We start from the raw sequence: 18,165 nt of genomic DNA, 5'->3' as shown, positions 1-18,165 counted from the left end.
CTGATATGACATATAGTTTTCTAATGAACATGCCATTCGCTCCATTTACTGTAGATAGGTTTCTTCAAAAAATGAAAAGGAATTTGTGAATGTTAAAGCTGTGATCTTATGCTGAATGAGCCTTCTTGGATTCTAGCATCTCTCCTTCTGTTGTTCTGATAGATTTAAGAATCCTCCAAATATGATTTTGATGGGATATAAGGATATCACTTAACATGGCAATTAAACTAAGCCTAGATTTATGCAACACTGTATCACATAATATAATGAGTTTTGATGTAGCATGTTATGGTCCAAACCTGATCTTTAAGGTTTGTCAATCCTAGTTTATATCATGGCTTAATATGCATTATGAACACAACCAATTTTTATTCAGCAAGCTATAAGAAAACCATGGTTATGATGACTACGAACTCAGTTTAATATAGTTCTTCTTCCATTCCAACAATAGGTCTCAGAAGTTTTTTTTTCCAAATGAAGTTTTTACCTCCATGATAAGCAAAGTATAATTTTCAGCCATAATTATGAATTACTCCTAAATTGGGTACAAGAGATATCACAATCTTTACCATTTTCTTCTGGCATATCAAAATGGAATTAAAATAATTGATTTTCATTTAAAAGGGGAACTATTCTTCCAGCACGATCCTATGCATATCTGCTCAGCAATCAGTCCCCCCATGATAAAGCATTCCTAAGTAATTATAAATACTTGCTCAATTTTAGCTCAAAAGTAGAACATATTGTCTTCCCTATCTCTACCTCTAGAAAGAAAGTTGTTCATCTCAATTTTCTGTAAAGCAAACACAGAGCATACTGGCATGCAGGAGACATTAGGATTAATCTTCAGATATTTAAACAGAGCCAGGAACAGCAACTGCCAAAAGGATGCTGAAAAGCTATAAGGACAATACACATCATTTAAAAATCTTGACCTTTAGTCTATAGGCCATCAGCCAGTATTATTAAAAATGAGTCATACTGCAGATGGAGTTATGGTTGATTCAAGTAGATACATAAGCCAACACTTGTCATGGTTCTTCACCTGACAACATAAGACATAATCAAGCAAATAATAATTATGCAGAGATTGCCTATTATTGAGAATATCTCTTTGTCTAATCAAGTACTTTGACTGGCAAGTGCTATCCAGGAAGTCAAAGATCTTTTTCCATCATTTGCTGTGATCTTCCTTTAAATGGGAAACATTGGAGATTGAACTTACCTTTAAGACCTACCTTTACTTATATGGAAGAAGTAAGGAAAAGGACAAACTTAAGTACTGCTTACCAGAATTAATGCTCCAAAGGTTAGCATTGTAGGCACAATGTTTATTAGTGTATTCATAATAACACGGAACCTGGAATGAAATACTGCATTAAAACACCATGGAAGAAGAGGTAAGATTTTTTTTAAACCACTATTAGTCAATTCAGTGAAAACTTTCACTCAATAGAGGGCATCACTTTTTCAACCTTTTTATCCCTGTAGTTGCTTTCATTCTTTTACTACATGCCATCTGCTGTCTTTCATCATTCAGTTGTGTACTATCAACATGTCACTTACTGAATTATCCTTCTCCAAACTCATACAGCTGCATTTGACTGCAACTCCCTAATCCCCAGCCATGATGCCTATTGATCGCTAGGAGTCACAATCCAACACATCTGAAAATAATCAGGATGGAGAAGGCCAATTCAGATTATTCACCCTCAGCTGCACCCTACCTCTTCTAATCTGCAGACATACATGTGTTCTTCTAAAAAGCACTTACCTTTGGACACTGTCGATAATTCTTATAAGCCTAAGAACTCGTAAGACAAACACAATGTCCAGAATTTGCTGGCTACTGTATGCAGTCACTACGGAAAAAAGAAATGTGTCAAGTAGTTTACAAGTAATTAAAAAAATGGTGCCTTGATCCTCATCACTAGCTGTAGCCGTTTACTTCACATACCGCAGCAGCCCCTCATCTTCTATTAAAAAATCTGTATTTTCCTGATTGAACCATCACTTTCAATGTTATTTGTGGCTAGGCTGTAGATAAATATCAGTGAAATTCATTTCTGGATACTCTGCTTAAATTGACTGGTAGAAAATAATCCTAAGAAGTTGAACTATCTAACCCTGTTAAACTAGTGTATGGAACTGGACACTTGGCCTCAAGCCAGTTTAGATGTAATAATTACCTCACAGTTGAAGTAATTATAAAAATACGAATGAGAGCCCCCTACTCTTGCTTTTCAGCTGTGAACAGCTTGAACTAATATTTTTTAAGTATAGCTTCAATGTGGTCTGAAATTAATCACCTGTGATTAACCTTAGTGAAACAAGATAATGGTAATTAAGACTAATGGTGGGACAAAATTTGAAACAAGCACAATGGGAGGAATTTTCAACAAAACAGGGACTTTCCAATTTCCTCCTCATGTTTGTTTTCAGGAAGGGTCTGAACAGAGAGAAAGAGAACAGCTTTTAATGTACAGACAGTGGAAACTACACTTGTTCCTGTTATACCAAAATCTGGTCTGTACTGTGACTGAATGTAACCCATATAACGTTTCCCCCAAACTTTGCAGTTTTGCACTTTTTTTAAAAAAAAAAATCTAACTCTTATTTGACTAAAACGCTTAACAGGCCTCTACTAAAATGAAGAAAGTGTTTCATTTTCAAGAAAAGTCTCATTTTTCTGTAGAGGAGAAATAAAATTATAGGTATATGTATGCATATAATACCTGATTTAAGTGCAGTGTTCAGTACTGTTGCAATCAAAGCAGCAATAATGATAGAAGTATCAAACCTAGGAAAAGTGGAAAGAAAACAGTCTGTTCTTCCTCTTTCACCTCCTGAATGCTGATCTATTTTTTAAAAAATCTGCCAACATTTTGAAATCTTTGATGTAAGACAAGCATTAAATGGCAGTCAGATCTTCAATTAATCAGTAGGAGAACAGTTGTTGATTTTTAATAGGCATTTTAACATACGGTATTTTTCGGAGTATAAGACACACCTTTTTACCTCAAAAAAGAGGCTGAAAATCTGGGTCCGTCTTATAGACTGAATACAGGATTTTTTTGCCTCCCCAAACCTGCCCCCTTCACCAAAATGGCCATGCATACTTTTTAGGAGCCTTGCAGAGTGCTCCTGGGGGCTGGGGAGGGCAGAAATGAGCGAAAAATGGGCCGTTTTTGCTCAATTTTGCCCCCCAACCCCCAGGAGCACTCTATAATCCTCCTAAAGGCTATTCATGCCCATTTTTTTTAAAAAAGAGGCCAATTTTCATGAAAAATGGGCCGTTTCGGGGAGGTCTGCAGAGTGCAAAACCTTTTTTTCTTAATTTGCCTCTTCAAAATCTTGGTGTGTCTTATACGCCGAAAAATACAGTATGTTTTCTAGAAGAGTATAAAGGAGATATTTCTAAAGCATATCTGAAATACACATATATATTATTAAATCCAAGTACCACTTCTAAACTAACACAAAGACTTTGTTATTGAATCCAATAAGAAACATAAGGGGAAAAATGCATAAATGGGAGACCCAAAGGTGCAGGCTTTTCTTTGAAGATGTTTCGCTTCTTATCCAAGAAGCTTCTTCAGCGAAACATCTTCAAAGAAAAACCAAAAAGTCCAGTTGCCTCTTGAAAAAGCACCTTTGGAAAAACCACGACTTGGATGACTGGGAATCTCCTTAGACATAAATAGCAGAAGTTCCTCTTCCATTCTGGCTCTTCAGTATTTTTCTACTGTAATACAAACTGTTTAATATTTCTAAAATGTGAATTATTGTTATAACAACCTAAATCAGGAATATGAAGTAGCTAAATTGTTAGCCTTCTTGTGAAGTGTTCCCCAGTGAATGGATATAAAGTAGGTGGAACGGTTTGCTCATCATAAAAAGACCAAGACTAAGGAATACTTACCAGTTCCAGAATTGGTTTCTTGCAAAAAAAGTCCTGGGTTCAAAAACATATAATTTCAGGAGTATTTCAATTATATACAAGCATAAAAACACCCACTCTGCATAGGAAATATAAGGATTCTTCTCATCCAGTGCAATGAAGACTGCATTAATTAGTATGATAATATCATATATCCAAATGAATGCTCTGCAGAGAAATGAAATGAAATTCAGATCAATTTGGTGATCAATTTGTCTACCAGGAGTTTACATTTCATAAAATACATTTGGAATACTAAAGCAGCTGCTACATTATGTGCCACCCACATGGACAAGTAGAAATATTATACTGGGACTGTTGCAAGTAATTGCCTGAACATAGACATACCTGTGCTGGACCATATTGCGTAAAACCAGGCTGGGAGTGGAGTTATACACCTGTGGAAACCAGCTGTCTAAGGGGTGGATGCGGGCCTTCAGTGTGATCACCTCTATATTCAAAAGATCAGCCAGACGTACAAAGGATTTTTTGTCTGTCATACACAAAAGAATGACAGAATCCAATTAAGAAGCAGCCCTAATCAAAACTTTTTATTAAAATGATCACAGCGTGATACAAAGAATAGCAACAACATTTGCTCATTGCTTATATATAGTAGGATATGCATCCACAGGTGGAACAAGAGGAAAAGGACAACTGGTGTGTGATGATGTCATCATGCAACCCCACAACCTACACATTTGCATCTCATACCACAGTACCAATACACCCCTGTGGTATTTGCGCCATGATATCATCAGTTTGACATTATCATAGCTTGACAGAGACACTGATGACCATGCATGCCATGTTCATGAGGGGCAATAATAGTTTGCAATATTTTAACTATGTGTTTTGCAGAATGTGCATGGAATGAATCACCCAGATTCTGTGAAGATAATCTTCATCTGTATTACAAATGTTTACAGGTAGTCCTCAATTTACAACAGTTCATTTAGTGACCTGTTGTGGCCCAGCAGGAGCCGTTGGAGCTGCCGATGGACTCCAAGAGCGAGGACCCCTATGAGTCTGCTATGGAAGATATGGAGGACCCTGGGCAGGGTTCAGACTCAGAGCAGGGACCAGAGAGGCTGGTTGGCCACCAGGAGGCGCCTGAGGCATGGAGCAGTGGGGAAGATTTAGATTTTATTTGGTTTGTATGCCGCCCTATTCCCGAGAGACTCAGGGCGGCTAACAATAAAAAGGGGAGGGGATACAAAAAAATAAAATAAAAAACAGCAATTTAAAATTCAACAACAGTTGTAACCTCGAATGGGGCTGGATAGTTCAACAGCCCCAGGCCTGCCGGAACAGCCAGGTCTTAGTTACTTTGCGGAAGGCCGGAAGGGTAGTAAGGGTTCAGATCTCAACGGGGAGATCGTTCCAGAGGGCCGGAGCAGCCACAGAGAAGGCCCTCCCCCGAGGAGTCGCCAGCCGACATTGGCCGGCAGATGGAATTCGGAGGAGGCCTAGTCTGTGGGATCCGATAGGTCTTTGGGAGGTGAGTGGCAGGAGGCGGTCTCTCAAGTACCCAGGTCCGATACCATGTAGGGCTTTAAAAGTAACGACTAGCACCTTGAAGCGTGTCCGGAGATGATTTATACAGCTCGTTCATATTTATGATGGTTGCTGAGTCCCGGGTCATGTGATCACCTTTTGCAACCTTCTGACAAGCAAAGACAATGGGGAAGCCAGATTCACTTAACAATCGTGTTACTAATTTAACAACTTCAGTGGTTCATTTAACAAATGTGAGAAGAAAAGTCGTAAAATAGGGCAAAACTCACTTAACAAATTTTTCACTTAACATCAATTTGGGGCTCAGTTGTGGTCATAAGTTTAGGACTACCCGTATTAGCTATTTCCATTTTTAACTTTTAAAACAAAAGATCGCAATGTAAACTTTTTACTAGTTTACTGTGTAACAGACCCTCAACTTATCATATGTTTTTCTTTTGTGGGAAACAACAGGGAAAGGTGATATTAGAATAGGTAGATCAGACTTAATCTACACATTCAATCATTTTCTGATACAAGTGTGCAAGAGAGAATTTAGGATACAACTTGATCACATCTTGACTACATTTATTATCATCAAATCATATGTAAATGATGACTAAGGTTCTGTCCAAGTACAGGTAGTCCTCCCCCCCCCCCGCTTTAAATATATGGATTAAGTAGGACATTGTTTCAGTTGAATTAAAGACTTATCTTAAAAGCAATCTACAATTGGTTCTTCCTTTTTTAAAAAAATAAATCAATCACCAAGGCAGGTGAAGACCATATAACAATGCTGATATCCCTTCTGCCGGCTCCATAATCTTTAGAGTCACATGGACTCAAGAGGCATATTTGATCAGCTTGCATCAGAATTTGAAGCAATTAATATATCCAAAGCAGCTTTAACTGATACTCACCCACATAGCCTTTCTGTTCTTCATCAGATATTCTTAAAAGGAGCTCACGATGGGATGCACTGATGTGAGGTGCCACCATTTTTACCAGATTTTTCCACTGATCTTGTTGGATAACAAATTCATCTCTTTCTTTGACCTTTAGGAGGTTGAAGGCGTCTATCATTTTGTGACGTTTCATGTAAGCAAGCTTGCGGATCTCATTCTGGAAAACACAAATAACTGTTAAAGAAGAAAAGTTATCATATGAGCTTATAGGGAAGTTCAGAAAGCAGTTTTGAGACCCAGGGCCAATATTCTATAGGGGATCCACTATATCCCCTTCTCTCAAAGTCTTTGTAACAAAGACAGGTTTCTGTCTGTCCTTAATGGAAAGCAGCTATCTATCTCTATTTCAGATACGCAACTGTGAATATTCACTCCAGTTCCTAAACAACATCACCCACACATAAGAGGGAAACATCAACAGACTTGGAACACCAAAGATTTGCAAAAAAATACCATTTACTTTTAAATTAGGGAAAGCCCTGAAACAGGCCAACACTCTAAGTTGACAGCTAAGGTGAAGTGGACAACATTTTTGTGGCTGGAAAAATAGCTTTAAAGTTCCATGTTGTTCAGCAATTGCAATGGAGGGGACAAAGTTTAGTTCCTTTCTGTGTAGCTGTGGGAGGCTAAAATTGAGGCATTAAATTTATCACAGCCTTAATGTACCTATTTTGTGGCTTATTTCCCTGCCCCACTCCCAAGTCACATTTCAGGGGTATAAACTGGAGAGATTCAGGTGTGAGCTCAGTAAGATGGCTTAAGGGCAGGGGCTGTCCAAATGCAGAGTTTACCTTTAAGTGTTTCCTGTAGTTGTTGTACACAACTGCTAAAAAGACTGACATGAAAATGTAGGTGTTGATTATTACATATATGATGAAAAATAAACTGTACCACCAGCTGAAGTCATAAGCCGGCATCCTATAAGGAAGAAAGAAAATTTGCATTAAATATACTACAGAGAAGGCCCTAGTGATTTCCAGAGGGAAAAAACCCCCAGATATTTGGTAATGGAGAAGAATGTCGAAAACACTTTCCGCATAACAGAATCACCTACTCTCAGGCTTTTTAATGGGATTTATTTCATTTTATATCATGACATTTAGCCATTGTAATTCATTGCTTACTGGGATAAACGAACCCAGGCAATTTTGGCTGATTTAAAATAAGAGGTAAATCATGTTTGAACCCAACCCATTCACATAGCTCTATACAGACGAATGTCTTTTTCCACATTTTCATTATCCACAATTTTGTGTATCTGTAGTTGATAAATATAGCTGAGACATTGTTGTCTGTGATGAACAATTTCATGTATCCATGGTTTTTGATGCATGGCTCTGATCTGAATAGAGTTCCACCTATAATTGTAATTGTTGCACAAAATTGAAGCAATAGTCATATATCTGCTCCCCACAAGAGATAAATATCTACAATACACTTCCAAAAGTTGCCTAGGTAACTACTACTTCTTTCCAATGGCCACCCTTTCTAAAGCAAAATCTTTCTATGCCTAATTTGCAAATGAAATGCAGGGAGCCTAGAAACAGCAATTCACATTTATTATATACTTATCTCATTTCCCCATCCTCCAATATAAGCTGAGGATTCAGATTAGGGCCGGTTATCTTAGACTGTTCCACTGTGAAAATGGCAGGGGAAGGACAATGAATTCATGCACATCACATCACTTCAACTTAACAACTACTTCTGGTCTGAAGAGAATTACCTACATGATGTCTGGGCTATTGGCGGTGGTCACCAGCACGTACATATCAAATACAACTTCAAGATAATTTGTAAAATAGGGCAAGCCTTCCAAGGTCTTCAAATTCCTTAAAAAAAAACAGTCATGCATTTTAAAAAATGAGGGCTCGCAATCAAACAGGAGAAATTAAAACAAAATGCTTGAGTATTATTTATTATGAGACAATACTTCTCACCCACTCACCCCTGCCCAAAAGCAATGGCAGTGCTGCTAACTTGAGCCCCCATACCTGTCTCCAAACAGCTTCAGAGCCATGAGAGAAAACATCAGGACACTGAACATGAACAGTAGAAAGACATATGTGATCTCAGGCAGAGTGTTCCGGATGCTTCGAAAGGCTCGCCGGATCTGCCAAAAAAAGCATCCGTGTTCTTCTATTACTTGTAATGATTGCCTTTTCCTACAAAATTAGATCCAGCTGCAAGATATCCAGTAACAGAGCTGGGGGAACAATCTTGGAACCAATCTCCAAAGTTGAGATTTTTCAGATATTTGAGAGGTTCTATATTCCAGGAAACGAATAAATAGAATAGAATAGAATAGAATAGAAGAGTTAGAAGGGACTTTGGAGGTCTTCTAGTCCAACCTCCTGCTTAGTCAGGAAACCCTACAGCACTTCAGACAAATGGTTATGCAACATCTTAAAAACTTCCAGTGTTGGGGCCTTCACAACTTCTGGGGGCAAGTTGTTCCATTGATTAATTGTTCAAACTGTCAGGAAATTTCTCCTTAGTTCTAAATTGCGATGAAGTACTATTCCCTACATCCTTGGAAATGTTTTCCCATCCCTAAAGGCTCACTAGAGCCATATCCCGATCAACCTTCAACACTAGTTTAGTGGGTCATATCCCCTCTATGCATGCAAAGGAGGCTCCCATCTATACAAACAGAAACTTCCTTCAGTACAAGTCAAATCTCTACCGTACCTCCTGGCAGAGGACACAGCAATTCTGGATCCATGTCTTGTTTACATACTTGAAACTCAAAGCTGTTGTAATGGTTATTACTCACAGCTTAATTAATGTGGTACTGATTGTACACATACATGCACAAGTAGAACTTTTTGGGAAACAGCAAACGACTAGCCTTGAACCTTCTTCAGTGTTCTGTAATAGGTAACAATTAGGCTTATTCAGTTTTCAAATTTTCTACAAAAATTGCCTCTCTTACAATTATCCTGCCTGTAGACGAGAGTCTTCATGCATGCAGCAATCATAAACACACAGATTTCTCTGCTATAGGCATTTACACAGGCACCAGGAGGCAGGATTATTTTGTGAAAACTAGCTTGCTCATGTCAACTGCAAATATGGAGGCAGCTTTTTAAGGCAGACTTCAGTTTTAAAACAGAGAGGATGATGTTGCCATGGAGATGGGCATTTTGGGCATCACATTTCAGGTGCTTCAACAACTAAGCTTCATGCTCAGAGCAGCTTCAAATACAAAAGGAACAAACAACACAGAGAAGCCATACTTCCTGTCCCCCCCTGTTCTTCCTAGGGAAAGTACAATTAAAAAAAACCCCTATGTTTTAAATTAAAAAAAACAACCACCACAGAATGATGCACAGGGAATAGGACCTGCACTTCCGTAGCTGCCCTCTCAATAGTGCTCTAGACCTCTTCAATTTAGCTGCTCCCACCACCACATGCAGAATTCTCAAAACCCTCACAGGTCAGTCCAGCTGTTCCCTGGCTTTCAGGGGCTCCACAATACCTTATTTCATGCTTCAGCTTTCCCAAAGGTAGGCCAGATTAAGCCTGCCTATTTGAACAGAAAGAGAGAGAAAAAGAGGAAGAAAAAAAATTCAAAAAGAGAGATGAAAACATCCACACACACACAATAATAACCACAGCAACATTACCTTCTAACTGCATAGTTAAATAATAACTGTATTATAGACTGTCAAACATGGAAATTACCCACTCTAAGTTTCTTACCTGACGACTCTCTGCAAAGTTTATTAAGAAGATGGGTCTCAATGGCCTGGACCACCGAACACCATGAATGTTCAAGGTTCTAAGAGTGCCGTAGATAATTAGGTCAATCAATGTCATCTACAATTTGGAAGGAAGAGGGAAAAGTGATTTACATTTAAGCTATTAAACACTTAATGATAGGTAGGAGTCTCTTTTCCAATTAACTGAAAATAAAGTTCTGCTTGTGCGTTTAGATTTCACACACAAGATATTGGTATGCAAGAGTCAAGAATTTGACCTCATAAAATGGTAAATTTGGGTCTTATATGCCAGAGATTTGTGCTGGCATCCACAAAGGGAGCAAAGCATAGGACAAAAGAATCAATGTTTAGTTGCTGGGTATTGAGACTCAAAAGGTCTACTGTCATTCTTCATGTTTTCTGATTCAGAAATGTGGGGAAATAGAATGAGATAAGGACTGTCAGTTAGTTTACTTGCAGATTCGAATCCAGAATGAGCAGGGTGCACCAATTATTCTCTACATGACTAGATTAAAAACCTTTCACCATTGTTGTACCAGGGCAACAGTTTAAAACAAAGCTTTATATACAGAGGACAGTATAACAAAATGCATGAGTGGTTACTTGAATCCTTATAAAGCAATCTCCTTGAAAATGCATGAATCCAGCCTAGATATTTTAGAGAAATTTGAGTTCCAGACAATGAAAAGCGATAAGCACTTCTGAATAATGCAACCAAGGTCAATCCAGCTTCAATCCACTATTGAAATTATCCTTGTTCCTTTCATTGCCATTAATAAAAACCTCTTTTGAAATGCAACATTTGCAAGTACGTTTGTTGGACTAACACAATTCTTTCTTATCCCAAAGCACAGTAGTTATACATGCCTAATGTACTAATATAATAATCTAATCTAATCTAAATCTAATGTAAGTGTATATATATGTGTGTGTATACACACACATACATACATACTATATATATAGTAGTTATACGTGCTGAGTTTGCGGCTGTTTAAGCCAACAAGAACTTGTGTACAATCATTGCATCAAAAACTATGGCAAAAGAGCTCTTTTATGGTTGTTATCAAAAAAATTTAAGTATCCGTTGCCTAGTTGGTCTAGTTAGTATCCATCAGTAAGCCTCCATAGGCAATATTTGGAACTGATATGGATCAATTCACAAATATATGAATAAATGATACTAGAGACTCCAGCATGCCTTTAATATAGGCAACATGGCAATGCAATTGAAAGATGTGGTAGACAACTCAGCTGCTACAGGCAGGTCCTAGATCTATTTTTCTTTCTTTCTTTAAAACATTTATAAGGCCACCCATCTTAAAATCAAACTCTAGGCAGGTCACAACAGACCCCTGCTAAAATTGCACAATCAAAATTCAACAACATGATCTGCGCATTGTACACAGGATGATAAGCTCATATGTGTTAACTTCCCAATATCTCAAACTAAAATGGGCTGCCCAGCATTTCTCCATGGTGATACAAAATATCGTAGAATAACATGAATCTTCATCCATTTTCCACTACTGGGTTATGAATAGAATTACGTATATCCCATTTTTCTTCAAGGAACTCAAAACAGCACATTAAAATGAGAGAAGAAACAGCGGGTGTGTTTCTACTTTCATTTTAATTTCATAGCAAATACAACTATAGGTCAAGAGGGGACTTCATTGGGGTTAGTACCGGTTAGCTTCACACATACTTCTCATGTTGCTTGCACATGCACAGTTGACTGTAATTTGCATGTGCAGAAACATGCCAGCAATGGCAGAAGAGACCGAGGAACCAGTTTGGGGGTGTGGCCAGCCTGGATCGTTGCCGGTTCTGTGACCCAGGCTGAATCACTACTACTGATTCGGCCAAACTAGGCCGCACCGGGAGCAACCTACCTCTGGACTTCATCCATCCAAAACTGAACTGCATCAGCATAAGCATGCAAGCAGAGAACCACTATATACGATGTTATATAGATATTTCAGTGTCAATTGGTGGATCCAAACGTAGACATCTTTAAAACGAATTTATGCCAATAACATGATTTCTTCATTTTATAGCATTTCTAGGCTTTCCAATCCCAACATAGTATTTAATTTCTATTGATTTCAAAAAATGATTTCATCTGAAACTATGACAAGCCACTATTTGCAGAAGGAAAATGCTGTACAAGTTAAAACCCACCAAGACTGTTATCATGATGCAGATGTTCTTTGTATCTTTCCAGAATGTATTACGAGGTGTAACATGTGCAAAATGGATGAGTCTTCCAAAGAAGACAAAAAGGCATAAGACTTCAATCACTGATGTAATCTATTGAAAAGAAGAATAGATAAATTCAGAAATAAACAAATACTAAATCCAAGGCAAAGCAGGAAAAGTGCTTGTCATAATGACCATGCTTAAGATTGCTTTAACACGCACACTTCTCTGAAGTTCCCCTGGTGCTTTTTGAGCTTGGTTGTTTGTTTGCAGATGTTTCATTACCCAACTTGGTAACATTATCAGTGTGGATTTGTACAGGATAGCTTGCCCTGCAGTTTTGGTGGGAGTGTGGTTTCCTCTTTGGTTCTATATTGGCTGCTAGAGGGAAGGCATTCTAATCTTTTTGTTTGCTTCCTAAATTTGTTATCGTGTCTTTTGAATGTGTAAATATGGTTTATCTCTATCTCTACACACTCTGTTACAGCTTCTAACTTCCAAGAGTTGCCTGTTATATATTTAATCACATACTTACCAAAAAAGGAAGTAGGTATACAGCTGGCTCTTCAAATAGTGCAAGTGTGAGGACTACAAAAATGAAGAAATAAGTACCTGCTTGCATGGCCCAATGGTTATAGAGATAATAAAGCCTGAGTAAGGAAAACATACAGAAATGATTGGAACATTGGTTAAAAAAAAGCAGGTAGGTTCAATCAAGAATCCTTAGCTTGTTCTAACAATAAAAAAACTATAATTTTAGATATTACAAAGACTATGAACTTGTTTTTCAACAAAATGTGAGACATTGCTCTCAACATTTCATAAAAGGGAGTCCTTGATATTACTCTGAAGTTGTTTCTAGGTCAACAAAAATAATGTCCTTTAGAATTTGGGAAAAGAAGTACTAGAAAAGCCAAGAATGCATGCTACATAATAGCAATAGCACTTAGACTTATATGCCGCTTCACAGTGCTTTACAACAGTCTCTAAGCAGTTTACAGAGCCTGGGTCCTCATTTTACCCACCTCGGAAGGATGGAAGGCTGAGTCAACCTTGAGCCTGCTGAGATTCAAACTGCCAAATTGCAGGCAGCCGGAAGGCAGCAGAGGTAGCCTACAGTAGTTCTAATCTAACCACTGCACCATTGTGGTAGGAGTCAAATAATTTAACAACCGGTTTTCTGCCCTAATGACGATCTGGGTAGGCAGGGCTCGGTGGTCATGTGACTGGGTGGGCGTGGCCATCTCAACATCACTCACGTCAATTGGTGCTTCACCTTAGCTGTTACAATGTAATAAGGATTAACTGGAGAGGCAGTTTCTGTAAGCAGGGCAATAAAGATTAGGCTAGAAACAACACCAGAATGTTTCCTTCCTGCCTTCCTTACAGGATTAGCCCTGCAAAGTGGTAAAAAACAAAAGGAGATTTCCTCCAACAACTGGTTCTCCCAACTGCTTAGGCAATTAACAACTGGTTCTGCCGAATAGGTGCGAACTGGCTGAATCCCACCACTGCTGCACCACCTCGGCTCTTAAGATAATTTAAAGAAATATTATGCTGTTTCTGACTTTTTAAGTCAAATAAAGACCTTAATTCTGTCATCTACTATTCTAATATTCAGAATAAAACAATAATCCAAACCAGACAGAATCAAATTGTACATTTAAAGGTCTGGGAAGGTCTGGATAGAGGAGATCTTATCTGACTCTGCACATAGCAGCAAAATTATAGAGTATCTTCAGAAGAATATAGCACCAGCTTTAGCTTAAGATCTCCACAAACCCATGGTGAAAAATGGAAAATAATAGAAGCCAATTATCCATTAATATCTTCTGCACTGTAGCTTAAATCCACCAGATCTAAATTTGCATTAAAACACAGGACAAGCTATGGAGAACTTTCTCTGGCAACACACAACAAAATAGGCACTAAGCAAGTGTCCCCATGGAGAAGATCTAAAGCTGTAGCACCTCCGCTAAGGGTTATTCATCCCTCTAGAGCAGTGTTTCTCAACCTTGGCAACTTGAAGATGTCCGGACTTCAACTCCCAGAATTCCCCAGCCAGCGTTCACTGGCTGGGGAATTCTGGGAGTTGAAGTCCGGACATCTTCAAGTTGCCAAGGTTGAGAAACACTCCTCTAGACTCAGAAAGAGGGGTGCACGTAAGCCCTTAACAGTGACTTAGCTATGCTAAGAAGTACATGGGGCATACTACATTTCTGGCATTTCTCAAAGACTTCAAAATCTCAGAGTCTTAGACCTTCACATTACTCAAACTATATTGTATATAAACCCACAGAGAGACTCAGGAAAAAGCCAGCAAGTTATTTCAGTAATTATTATTTCAACTTTATTTTAAAAGAGTAGCAACTACTTTTAACTACATTTGGACCCAAACGTGAAGGAAACTGGAGACAATTAAAGCACCAAAAGTTAATTTCATTCAATAAGACTAATGCTTTGGCTGCATAGCTTGAAAAAAAATCTTCATGATGACTGAGTTTTGGAATGCTTATGCTTAATAACATATCTCTTTACAGTGCACTTCAGAATTATTGTAACCCTGGCTTTACCTGATCGCCTTTGGTGAAGTCTCAAATGGAATGTTTCTATTATATTGGGCATCGTAGACATATGCTGCTGCCAAGAGAAGGTTCTATGGATAAAATGAAGAAATAAGGTATATTCAATATGGGTGAATTGCGACTGCTGCACTCAATAAATACATTAGCTTCTTAACAATCTTCTATGCCTTTTCTGCCCCTTCAGAACTTGCTAAACTCAATTCCAAGCATTGGTTAGCACTGGCTATTCTATGAAATGCAAGTTGTAGTTCAGCAATTTCTATAAAGTTGTACATTCCTCACTTCTATCCTATAATAGCATTTCATTCTTTTCTTACTAGAAAGCAGTATTACAACATAGAATGTTTCAGCCCCACCCTTGCTATATAGTTAATGATGTCAATCAGGGATGGCAACATTTATTCACAATAAATGTGAAAATAAAATGAATGTGGTGGGTATGTATGAGCGATTGCAGAGTTTATTTTCTATAAGAAACTGTTGCTGAATATGTGATGTTAGTTCTGTGTCCACATCACGAGTAGTAAATTTCCTTAAAATTTAACAGATCAGACTCATAAATCAACAATCACAGGACTGCATGATAAGCTAACTTTAGCTATCTCTTCTAAAGTTTACAGCATACAAATACACAAGGGTTAGAGCCCCTTGTGATGTCTCTTGGAAATCAGTCTCAACATTTAAGGCTGAAATCCTGTCCTAAGGTACTCGCAGCAAAACATTTACTGATGGATGATTTACAGACCCATATATCAGCAGGCACTATGCAAGACAAAAATAGCAGATATTGCTTTACCTGCATGGTTTAGTTATTAAAATGTAATAGTTAACTTTATTATTACTTAAGTAGTGGTCTTGGGGGAAAAAAATCTGCCACAAAAGTTCTGACTGTTCAGAGAGGTCATCCTATTTAGGATGAGAGTACAAAGAAGAGGCTGAAACATAGCATAATTTTATTGTATGCTTTCCTTTTATCAATGCAATATACATATATATGTGTCTTAAATATATTGGGCAATGCAACCATTCCAAGACACCTGGTTTTAGTTTAATCCAGCAACCTGAGGACTTTAAACCAGAAATTGGGTTTGGTCCAGCTCCTGCCGCAACTCAGTCTCATAGTGATACTCAGAAACTCCTTGAAGCAGCAACTCCCAGAAAAGAGTGGAGAATTTGTGACCCTCCAAATTTGGCTGAACTTTAACTCTGTTGCTTCACTCAGCATGAACCAATGTGAAAAATGCTGGGTATCAGAATCCACCAACATCCAGCTCATTATAGAGCTGTGGTGGCGCAGTGGTCAGAATACAGTATTGCAGACTGATTCTGCTCACTGCCAGGAGTTTGATCTTTTTTTAAATCTTTTTTTATCTTTTTGTTTTCCCCCCAAAAGTTTTATTTTTTAACATACGTATAATATAATCCAAAGTATACCAATACATCTTAACAAGCATTTTTGAGCATTCAATAATATATCAATTCCCTTTGCCATTAAGCCTCTTCAATTTGTATTTGCTGTTCTGCTTTCCATATACCATATTATAGTCTATTTCGTCTTCAGCACTCCTTCTCTTCTCCTCCCTACCTTCTTTCTTCCCTCTACCCGCGCTCTCTTCTCTACTTCCCCTTGCTCTCTCCCTCTCCTCTCCTCTCTTTTTCTCTTTCCCTCCCTTCTACTTCCTTCTCTCCTGTCTCCTTTCTCTCTCTTTCCCTCTCTTTATCTCCCTTCCATTCTCTATTTTACATGGTGTATTTCCGCCTTTTAGCAAACCCTGTTTAATATCAATGGCATTAATAATTGTTTTCCCAAAGAAAAAATATTTTCCATATTGTTAGTTTTTCTTTTAGAGGTATACTTTTATACGAATTCTATTTGTTTCCTTTCTCCTCCCCTCTCCCAGTAACAACCTCTTTTTTGGATGCAGTGCAAGACGGATTCAAATTTCCCGCTATCCTCATAATGCTGTTACATACTTTTACATCATTAAGGATTTTGACAGGCTAAAAAGGCTGATTCAGTCTTTCATCCTTCTAAGGTCAGTAAGGACCCAGATTGTTAAGGTCAATATGCTGACTCTGTAAACTGTTTCGAGAGGGCTGCAAAGGATTATAAAGCAGTATATAAGTCTAAGTGCTATTGCTATTACAGCTTCACTTACTAGTTTCTGAAGAGTTCTCTCTTGAATGTGTGGAACAGAAGCCACAGATAACATTCTTGCCTACTGTGGGTGTAAAAACGCTGACTTTTTTTCACCAAAGGAGTACACATCTTAGAGGAATAAAGGTACCTTGTTCATTAACTAATCACACCCATTAGTCACTGCCAACCTTAATGGAAGCATATGGGTTCCCTTCAAGATGAGAGCTAGTCACTGCAGAATGATATAGCATCTTTCTATGAGCATGCAATACTGTAGAGGTCAGCCCCCAGTTGTGCTATAGCTACAGCCTCTGAGAAAGATTCCAATGCTATTGCAACAAAGCCCCATTTCAGATGTCCAGAAATAAGAACTGGGAGGAAGAGTTCAAATGAGTGCCCATTAGGCGTCTTTAGATTACAAAGGCAGCTATTATTGCAGAAATTATTATTTTTTAAAACCCTTCTTTTAGAGCTGAACTGGAAAACTCCTACCCACTCATTCTATTCTATTTTGGTTGTCATGTAAATTGTCAAAGGCCTGCAGTTTAACTCATCAGATTGAATTTCCCCCCAACTTTTGTCCTTCAGCTCAGACATTATTCTCATATTTGGATGTGTACCTGAAGATACCCAAGTACTACCTTAAGAACAAGACAGGAAAAAATTTATGCTATATCCAGGATGGGCTTCAAAAATTTTAGCAAGGGGTTCTCTACCACGCTGGGTGGGCGTGGCCATGGTGGGTGTGGCCTAGTCGGCCTCCTGCACCATGGCAGGAGGGGCATTTTTGCCCTCCCTGGGCTCCAGAGGCTTTCCTCAAGCCCCTGGGGGCCAGAAACCAGCCTGTTTCCGGCCTTCCCGAACTTCCAATAGGCCTGTTTTTTGCCCTACCTGAACCTCCGTGTGCGCCCTGCATTTACCTGCATCCAAAATGGGCTGAATGGGGACTTCTAGGTGGAGCAGGCTGGGCGGGGCCAACCAGGAGTGGGATTTGAAGGTTCTCCGAACTGCACAGAATCTTATCTAGAGGTTCTCCTGAACCCCTGCGAACCCCCAGCAGCCCACCTCTCAAGACAGGGAACAGCGTGTACCTGTGCATGTTTCATGCCTG

At 38.6% G+C, this 18,165-nt stretch overlaps 1 protein-coding gene across 1 annotated transcript in view; it reads right to left on the bottom strand.

The window, feature by feature from the left end:
• The window catches only part of LOC106544512 (two pore channel protein 1), a 29,379-nt gene that overhangs the window by 6,352 nt on the left and 4,862 nt on the right, over positions 1 to 18,165 (bottom strand). The window contains exons 2-14 of the mRNA XM_014060805.2: positions 14,903 to 14,985; positions 12,865 to 12,979; positions 12,312 to 12,440; positions 10,108 to 10,224; positions 8,397 to 8,515; positions 8,133 to 8,234; positions 7,194 to 7,320; positions 6,358 to 6,559; positions 4,289 to 4,433; positions 3,923 to 4,108; positions 2,736 to 2,800; positions 1,775 to 1,862; positions 1,291 to 1,360 (exon numbers count right to left, since the gene is read on the bottom strand). Coding sequence (XP_013916280.2) covers positions 1,291 to 1,360; positions 1,775 to 1,862; positions 2,736 to 2,800; positions 3,923 to 4,108; positions 4,289 to 4,433; positions 6,358 to 6,559; positions 7,194 to 7,320; positions 8,133 to 8,234; positions 8,397 to 8,515; positions 10,108 to 10,224; positions 12,312 to 12,440; positions 12,865 to 12,979; positions 14,903 to 14,985 — 1,548 coding nt within the window. The remainder of the gene's footprint in view (positions 1 to 1,290; positions 1,361 to 1,774; positions 1,863 to 2,735; positions 2,801 to 3,922; positions 4,109 to 4,288; positions 4,434 to 6,357; positions 6,560 to 7,193; positions 7,321 to 8,132; positions 8,235 to 8,396; positions 8,516 to 10,107; positions 10,225 to 12,311; positions 12,441 to 12,864; positions 12,980 to 14,902; positions 14,986 to 18,165) is intronic.

The sequence above is a fragment of the Thamnophis sirtalis genome, unplaced genomic scaffold (genome assembly GCF_051295495.1).
Source record: "Thamnophis sirtalis isolate CommonGarterSnake01/CBP01778 unplaced genomic scaffold, rThaSir2_p1.2 scaffold_6, whole genome shotgun sequence".
NCBI classification, from domain to species: domain Eukaryota; kingdom Metazoa; phylum Chordata; class Lepidosauria; order Squamata; family Natricidae; genus Thamnophis; species Thamnophis sirtalis.
Note: the sequence above shows the minus strand (reverse complement) of the source record. Positions and strands in the feature narration are given on the sequence as shown.